The sequence below is a fragment of the Diaphorina citri genome, unplaced genomic scaffold, assembly GCF_000475195.1.
Source record: "Diaphorina citri unplaced genomic scaffold, Diaci psyllid genome assembly version 1.1 scaffold701, whole genome shotgun sequence".
Classification (NCBI taxonomy): Eukaryota; Metazoa; Arthropoda; class Insecta; order Hemiptera; family Psyllidae; genus Diaphorina; species Diaphorina citri.
Genome location: NW_007378134.1, coordinates 43,931 through 53,344, shown reverse-complemented (window position 1 = coordinate 53,344; position 9,414 = coordinate 43,931). Strand labels below are relative to the sequence as shown.

Genomic DNA, 9,414 nt, shown 5'->3' with positions numbered 1-9,414 from the left:
TTTCGCCGAATGGCAATAGCAGAATAAAGATATCTTTTTGTATCTGCTATACACCGGGGTGATGGTCTCTAGCTCTAGTCATGTTAAAGTGGCTGGCTCGTCCTGAACCGCTGTCAATCATCTTGAGGACTTGTGCTTGGTCTTTAAAAGCAGGGAGAACCCTTTGAAAACTGCCAGATAGCTAGGTTGGTTAGGGTTAGCTGTTCTCCTCCCTGTTTATAGTCCCACAGCCAGACGCTAGGCCACTTCTTGTTCAAATTGTTCAGCTTGACATTTTTGTCAATGATTTTGACGGCTACCTCTGACATATCATTGGCCATGACTGTGTTGACTCCTGCAACCTCTAAGCCGTATCTCATAGACCTGAAACACAGATTAAATGTTACTCTTTAGCTGAATCAACCTAAGTGGTGCAGTGGTTAGAACAGTGGACTTTGAATTTAGAACTTGATGGTTCAAGCCCAAGTCAAGTCATAAAATTTAGTGCTGTGTTGACTCCCGCAACCTCTAAGCCGTATCTCATAGACCTGAAACACAGATTAAATGTTACTCTCTAGCTGAATCAACCTCAGTGGTGCAGTGGTTAGAACAGTGGACTTTGAATTTAGAACTTGATGGTTCAAGCCCAAGTCAAGTCATAAAATTTAGTGGTGTGTAATAAGTGGGGAATAACGTTTTTAACAAGTATTCATGCTTAACACAACTAAAATTCCATAACTCTCAGTGCTTTCATTCACTACTTTGTTTTAACTGGAGAATGTCAAAATAGGATACCTACTTCAATAAAGGCAGAGCGCAATGAATGAAGGAAGAATGTTGGTTTGTCTGATGTTTGGGACCAAATCATAGATAAGTAAAGTGAAGGGTCTACTACCAACACCAAATGCCAAAAGAAATGTAACAGGCTATTAAAAAAAATAAAAAAAAATAAAAATAAATTGGTCCTCTCTTTCATTCTTTTACGTACCTCAATCCTGTTGCACTCAAAGCATCCAGAATAGAAATGCCATTTTTACATTTCCTCCCGGGTGCTGGTGGTAGATCTTCTTCTTCCTCTTCCTCATCATCTTCTGTTTCCGATGTGGCAGTGGCCCACTTCATTTTCTTCTGGTACTTTTTCACGGTTGGGTCATTTTGGTGATCTGAAAAATGATATGTTTGTAAGTAAATAAGTTTACTTTCTATTAAAAATATGTATAGGGAACCTATACCTACAAGGTAATGAGAAAGTGTTTTAATCAGTCCAAAAATTTAAAGTACATAGGTACTGTTGATTAAATTTGTTCCTATCATTTTAGCTAATTTTTATTCACTTCCTTATCTTTTTGCTGAGGATTGGTAGTTCTGATCCACAAATTGATTAGGTCAATAAGTACTTATGTAAATAATGAAAGTAAAAATGTAGGTATATTTAGAAATCCTTCATATTATGTTCTAATTATGTTTATTAAATTATTATTTCAAAGTATACATTACCTTTGGCAAATACAGTGAGCACAGTGACACTCAAATCTCTATTGAACTCCTGGACAGGATTATAAAACACACCCTTCTTGCCCGCAGGAATGTATATGTTGGCCTTTCCTTCACTGATAATATCGTACATATGATCGTCACTATCTTCGTCATCAAAATCATCACCTTGGTCACCATTATCTTGATCACTAGATGCTGAATCAATGTCACTATTCAGTACTAAGGTGTCGTTTTCATCTTCAATATCCACAACAGTTTTTACAGCTTCCTGGATATTTTTGTCTACTTTTTCTTCTTCCACTGTTGTGTCATTGACCTCTTTATTATTTATCACTAAAGAGTTCTCTGGTTTGGTCTCCTCGAGTAGTTTGTTTTCATCCAGGACTTCCATTTTGTCTTCAGACTTTTGAATATCTATTTCCGATGGTGGGTCATTGTTTACTTCTTGGATGACATCGGGTTTAGTGTCATTGCTGATCTCCTTCACATTGGTGGTTTCTGCCTCAGGGATTTTTTGTGATACATCTTCTGAAAGTTTTAAAAGACAAGTACTCACTGGACACGGTCAGGGCTTCTGCAGAGAAGAACCTAAGGATCGTCTATATTTATGGAAGATAAGGCAGCTGTGTTCTCTTTGATTGTGGATGTAGGAGAAAGTAAAATATTTATTTGGAACCATAGAAAAATGGGTTACTTCTCTAATAGAGTGGTCTTCCACTCTAAGCAGACTTTTATAATCAAACTACCCTTGTCTTTTAAAACTTTCAGAAGATGTATCACAAAAAATCCCTGAGGCAGAAACCACCAATGTGAAGGAGATCAGCAATGACACTAAACCCAATGTCATCCAAGAAGTAAACAATGACCCACCAGCGGAAATAGATATTCAAAAGTCTGAAGACAAAATGGAAGTCCTGGATGAAAACAAACTACTCGAGGAGACCAAACCAGAGAACTCTTTAGTGATAAGTGACCACTTGAGATTTATTTATTAGAACCAAATAATTTGGTCCAACTTAGTTAGCTTGGAGGGTATTGCACCTGCCATGTTAGTGCTAGGTTTTGGGTTCAATTCCTGCCTTGGACTTTATCCTAACCAGTTGAGGCTTGTTCTCAGAACAGCTGGTTTTCTCCTGTTCTCTCAGAGTATAACCTATGTGATGATGAGGATGAAGATGATCTGAGAATCGTCAACGGAAACATCAAGTAAGTGCTGAACGGAAGGGCGTGGTTTTCATCCCAGCCGAGGCATGGAATTTTATCCTCATTTATTTGAGAATCTGGCCACATAATAATGGAGCTCTAAGGGTTAGGTGGTAGAGAACGCCGCCGGCGTTAACCTCGCCTAGTGGTGACTTTTCACTCAAGAGTATATTATTATTATTATTACAAGGGTTAGAGGAGACCAGCTAACCCTAACCAGCCTAGCTATCTGGCAGTTTTCAAAGGGTTCTCCCTGCTTTTCAAGACCAAGCACAAGTCCTCATGATGGTTGACTGCGGTTCAGGACGAGCCAGCCCCTTTAACATGGCTAGAGATAGAGACCATCACCCCGGTGTATAGCAGATACAAAAAGATATCTTTATTCTGCTATTGCCATTCAGCGAAAGCTAAAGCCACTAAAACAACAACAACATGTGCTGAAATTTTCGAAATGAGTTAAGTAGTTCATTTGTGTACCCACACAACCTACCAAGAGAAAAATACATCAGTGAACTTCAATATATATCAGACAAAACCAAAACTAAAAAATACTGTGATCATATTGTCCCGATATCAAAGAGAGAACAGGAGAAAACCAGCTGTTCTGAGAACAAGCCTCAGCTGGTTAGGATAAAGTCCAAGGCAGGAATTGAACCCAAAACCTAGCACTAACATTGTAAAAGTTAGGGTAAAAGAAAACTCAAATAAGCATCATTCAATAGGATAAGGAAAGTCGTGTGATGTTCACACCAGATTTTTTTGAAGTTGGACAAGTAGCACTTGGCAGTTGATAAAGATTTCTTTCCTAAAGACCCTAATGTTGATAAGACATCCCCAAATGGAAAACTCCAGTGGTTCTACTAAAGACAAGGCCAATTCCAGAGACTCTGCAAATCCAGTCCACCAAACAGCACAATCAGATACCTATATTTCTAGCATCAAGTGTCTCTAAAATAGCTGCATGATGTAGATTTTTAAACTAGTCTAGGAGAAATTTGTAAAGCTGAAAAGAAAAATATTGCTTCTCATTTGAGTCATAGCGATGTGCACGCAAGGGTTAATGCGTGATTTCTTCTAGTCTGGACGAAGTTTGTTTATTAATCAAATCAAATCAGAGCAGAGGAGCAGAGCAGAGGATTTTTTTTTGAAGATTTGAAGTTGGACAAATAGCACTTGGCAGTTGATAAAGATTTCTTTCCTAAAGACCCTAAAGTTGATAAGACATCCCCAAATGGAAAACTCCAGTGGTTCTACTAAAGACAAGGCCCATTCCAGAGACTCTCCAAATCCAGTCCACCAAACAGCACAATCAGACCAGCAAAATGTAACCTCAAACCAAAAGCAATGTTCCTCGGAAAAAATAAAAGTTCAGAGTGCTATTCCTAAGAAAAGGTAAGTAAACCATTGTAGATCACAGGAAATGATTTCAGATATATCCTTAAAGAGGAACCTTCATCCAGTTAACTCCCTTTAGAAAATTCAGATCCGACAAAAGGCACTCAAGGCAATGACCAAAAGCAATGTTCCTCGGAAAAAATAAAAGTTCAGAGTGCTATTCCTAAGAAAAGGTAAGTAAACCGTTGTAGATCACAGGAAATAATTTCAGATATATCCTTAAAGAGGAACCTTCATCCAGTTAACTCGCTTTAGAAAATTCAGATCCGACAAAAGGCACTCAAGGCAATGATTATGTGAATTGTTTGTCCTGCCCACTTTTGAGGCACTCCTTTCACCTAGTTATTAATAGATTTATTAGATCATACTTGGGGCACATCTGAATCACAGCAGTCCTGATGTATTGGCATGATGAATAATCAAACACTTACATGTATTCTGGGATATTGAAGAGTGGTGATTTCTTGGGTTATAAGGATTGATGAGTTAGGTAACTACCTAGCGGACTCGTAAAAACCTTGACAAATACTCGAATATAGAAGTCCGCATGGAATGAAAGCAGGGGAACAATGAAACGACCGTACTTGCTACACACGGTCTCTATGAGATGAAGACAAATACGGAGTGCCTGAAGGAAAATTAAATACAATAAAAACAAAAATACAACATAATAATAGGTAGCAGAAGACAAAAAAAATAGCTTTAAAAATCAATAGTAAAGGGACTTTTCAGTCTCATTCTGGCAGGATAAACAAGGTATATTCTATTCTATTCTATTCTATTCTAATAGTACGCTTAGCCCAGTGGTAATGCACTTGCTTGATATGCAGAAGGTTTCGCCATTTAGGGCTAGACAGGGAAAAAGCTCAAAAGGAACTAGCGCTTCTCACGACTTTACCTTTAGCCACAGGTGGCTCAAATTTTGCAGACAGCTTCCATAATTAATGATAATCAAAAGTGTCCGCGGGCCGGACCTCGAGAAATGTACGGTTCGGCCGCCATTTAACGCCAAATCTTTGAAAAAAGGAACTAGCGTTAGTAATGCACTTGCTTGATATGCAGAAGGTTTCGCCATTTAGGGCTAGACAGGGAAAAAGCTCAAAAGGAACTAGCGCTTCTCACGACTGTACCTTTAGCCACAGGTGGCTCAAATTTTGCAGACAGCTTCCATAATTAATGATAATCAAAAGTGTCCGCGGACCTCGAGAAATGTACGGTTCGGCCGCCATTTAACGCCAAATCTTTGAAAAAAGGAACTAGCGTTTCTCACGACTTTATTGTAATAATACGGTAAGTGAAAAAAGAAAAAGCCGCAGACTCACCATCTCATGACAAGCGGCGGTCTTGAGGGACACGGCATTGTATTTGACATAGCATGTTTCCGGTGTATTGCCGCACAGGACCGCCATGTCCGTACAGGTGACCAATAGGAGACCGCCGTCGCGTAGCGAGCTCACCGCCGCGTCCAGGAATCGCGTCGGATTGCCAAACGGATCGAGATCAATCGCGTCGAAATGGCGGCCGCGAATTTTCTCCAATTGCATTAGATGTCTGAAAAAAAAAATCAAAACAAACATATAAATTTTATATCCTATCGAATATTTGTATAATGTAGAATTAAAGTCCCCCCTAGCCAGACTTTCTGGCTAGGGGACGTTAAACAGAGAGTAGCCTAGCGTCTGGCTGTGGGACTATAAACAGGGAGGAGACCAGCTAACCCTAACCAGCCTAGCTATCTGGCAGTTTTCAAAGGGTTCTCCCTGCTTTTCAAGACCAAGCACAAGTCCTCACGATGGTTGACTGCGGTTCAGGACGAGCCAGCCCCTTTAACATGGCTAGAGCTAGAGACCATCACCCCGGTGTAAAACAACAACAACATGTGCTGAAATTTTCGAAATGAGTTAAGTATGTAGTTAATATGTAACCTACACAACCTACTAAGAGAAAAATACATCAGTGAACTTCAATATATATCAGACCAAATCAAAACTACAAATACTGTGATCATATTGTCCCGATATCAAAGAGAGAAGTACAGAACAGAAGAAAAACAGCTGTTCTGAGAACGAGCCTCAACTGGTTAGGATAAAGTCCAAGGCAGGAATTGAACCCAAAACCTAGCACTATTATGCTATGTCAAATACAATGCCGTGTCCCTCAAGACCGCCGCTTGTCATGAGATGGTGAGTCTGCGGCTTTTTCTTTTTTCACTTACCATATTATTACAATAAAGTCGTGAGAAACGCTAGTTCCTTTTTTTCAAAGATTTGGCGTTAAATGGCGGCCGAACCGTACATTTCTCGAGCTCCGGCCCGCGGACACTTTTGATTATCATTAATTATGGAAGCTGTCTGCAAAATTTAAGCCACCTGTGGCTAAAGGTACAGTCGTGAGAAGCGCTAGTTCCTTTTGAGCTTTTTCCCTGTCCAGCCCTAAATGGCGAAACCTTCTGCATATCAAGCAAGTGCATTACCACTGGGCTAAGCGTACTATTGATTTTTAAACTGGGCTAAGCGTACTATATTATTATGTTGTATTTTTGTATTTAATTTTCCTTCAGGCACTCCGTATTTGTCTTCATCTCATAGAGACCGTGTGTAGCAAGTACGGTCGCTTCATTGTTCCCCTGCTTTCATTCCATGCGGACTTCTATATTCGAGTATTTGTCAAGGTTTTTACGAGTCCGCAGACCTGCAAAGCTACCTCCACGTAAGTTTGAAATAAATCCTTTTTTTATGATCAAACTCCTACTTCCCAAAAGAAGAGGATTGATAGAGGAAACTGTAACAATCGAAGAGAGAAAGAACTTGAAGAACTTTTGGGAAAATAGAACTTTTTATTATTTTTTTAGGGAACTTAACAATTGGAGGTCTTATCCTCCAGAAATCGAGGAGAAAGCCAGCCGTTCTGAGAATGAACCTTATTTATTTAGCATAAAGTTTGCCCCTTGCGGGAATCAAACAATCCTTTACGAGACAGGGGCGCTCCAAGCTGACTAGCTTAAACTGAGAGTAGACTAGCGTCTGACTTAGGCTAATAACAGACTGGAGTGGAGTATAGAGATTTTAGATTCAAACTACATTAAAGATCTTTTCTATATTCGAGTATTTGTCAAGGTTTTTACGAGTCCGCAGACCTGCAAAGCTACCTCCACGTAAGTTTGAAATAAATCCTTTTTTTTATGATCAAACTCCTACTTCCCAAAAGAAGAGGATTGCTAGAGGAAACTGTAACAATCGAAGAGAGAAAGAACTTGAAGAACTTTTGGGAAAATAGAACTTTTTATTATTTTTTTAGGGAACTTAACAATTGGAGGTCTTGTCCTCCAGAAATCGAGGAGAAAGCCAGCCGTTCTGAGAATGAATCTTATTTATTTAGCATAAAGTTCGCCCCTTGCGGGAATCAAACAATCCTTTACGAGACAGGGGCGCTCCAAGCTGACTAGCTCAAACTGAAAGTAGACTAGCGTCTGACAATAACAGAGTGGAGTGGAGTATAGAGATTTTAGATTCAAACCACATTAAAAATCTTTTTTCATTGCGATTTTTTTCTTTCTTGTCAATTTCCAGGAAAACCTCAATGGTATTCAAGTGCATAGGCTGTAACACGTTGAGTTTCCAACCTCTTGGCATGGTGTATCAAGTATCAGGACAAACCAAGTTCAACCTATCCCATGGACCTGTAGTCAATGCCAAGTGTGCACATTGCGACGGTAGACATGTGGTAAGTACTGGACTCACAGTGTAGAGGTCTGGGGTTCAAGCCCTCTGTAGTGAAGTTCTCAACCTCTTGGCATGGTATATCAAGTATCAGGACAAATCAAATTCAACCTATCCCAAGCAGGACAAACCAAGTTCAACCTATCCCATGGACCTGTAGTCAATGCCAAGTGTGCACATTGCGACGGTAGACATGTGGTAAGTACTGGCCTCACAGTGTAGAGGTCTGGGGTTCAAGCCCTTTGTAGTCAAGTTTTCAACCTCTTGGCATGGTGTATCAAGTATCAGGACAAACCAAGTTCAACCTATCCCATGGCCCTCTTGTGAATGGCAAGTGTGCACATTGCGACGGTAGACATGTGGTAAATACTGGACTCACAGTGTAGAGGTCTGGGGTTCAAGAAGGTTCTGCTGAAACCTGTCATATGACAGATCTGCTAAGTATTATATATATATAGTACTTTCTACTTAAATATTATGAAAGTATTTGTACATATCATTAGATTATTTAAAGTTTATTCCCTGTTATTAATTATTCCAGATGGCAGGCCCCATTTGGACCGGACCTCTGCACGACGCTGCCTTCGTAACTCAGGTCCTGAAGACCAGCGTGGATCTGAACCTGAAGAATTCACGCCGTATCACGGGCATGCTGGCTGTTATCCTGGAGGAACTCAAGGATGTCCCCCTCTACTATACGTTGACCAATTTGTGTTCCGTGCTACACTGTGAAGTGATACCTATGCAGGAATTCAAGTAAGACACCCATTTCCCTTGCTAAAGAAATAGCAGAGTACGAAGGGCATCCACTCGTAAAATTTGTAGCCAAAACCAAATGTCAGCCCAAAACAATCACCCTAGTTAGGGCTGATTGAGAGGCTGACGAAAAACGCGACCCCGTCTATACACGGGAGAAGACGAAGAAAAAGGAGAAGACCCATGCTGGAATTCAGGTAAGACCTGGTTCGATTGGCAGTGACATAGGTTGCTGTTATCCTGGAGTAACTTAGGGATGTCCCCCTCTACTATACGTTGACCAATTTGTGTTCCGTGCTACACTGTGAAGTGATACCTATACAGGAATTCAGTAAATGCGCATAGCGACCGGTGCCAGCATGGTAGGTAAACATTGGTTGTTAGGATTATTGAGATATGTAGTGGGAAAAATCCTACAATACTGCAGTGAGCACCAAAGTTGTGACATAATAACACAAAGAAATTGCATTTACATTTGCATTAAAGATCTTTGTTCATTGCGATTTTTTTTTCTTGTCAATTTCCAGGAAAACCTCAATGGTATTCAAGTGCATAGGCTGTAACACTTTGAGTTTCCAACCTCTTGGCATGGTGTATCAAGTATCAGGACAAACCAAATTCAACCTATCCCATGGACCTGTTGTCAATGCCAAGTGTGCACATTGCGACGGTAGACATGTGGTAAGTACTGGCCTCACCGTGTAGAGGTCTGGGGTTCAACTCCCCTGTAGTCAAGTTTTCAACCTCTTGGCATGGTGTATCAAGTATCAGGACAAACCAAATTCAACCTATCCCATGGATCTGTAGTTAATGGCAAGTCTGCACATTGCGACGGTAGACATGTGGTAAGTACTGGCCTCACAGT

At 40.3% G+C, this 9,414-nt stretch overlaps 1 protein-coding gene across 1 annotated transcript in view; it reads left to right on the top strand.

The window, feature by feature from the left end:
• The window catches only part of LOC103511321, a 28,187-nt gene that overhangs the window by 3,313 nt on the left and 15,460 nt on the right, over positions 1–9,414 (top strand). The window contains exons 5-13 of the mRNA XM_026825116.1: positions 2,245–2,445; positions 2,622–2,682; positions 3,925–4,071; positions 5,475–5,548; positions 6,196–6,257; positions 6,635–6,783; positions 7,644–7,797; positions 8,335–8,549; positions 9,077–9,230. Of these exons, the coding sequence (XP_026680917.1) occupies positions 2,245–2,445; positions 2,622–2,682; positions 3,925–4,071; positions 5,475–5,548; positions 6,196–6,257; positions 6,635–6,783; positions 7,644–7,797; positions 8,335–8,549; positions 9,077–9,230 (1,217 nt within the window). The remainder of the gene's footprint in view (positions 1–2,244; positions 2,446–2,621; positions 2,683–3,924; positions 4,072–5,474; positions 5,549–6,195; positions 6,258–6,634; positions 6,784–7,643; positions 7,798–8,334; positions 8,550–9,076; positions 9,231–9,414) is intronic.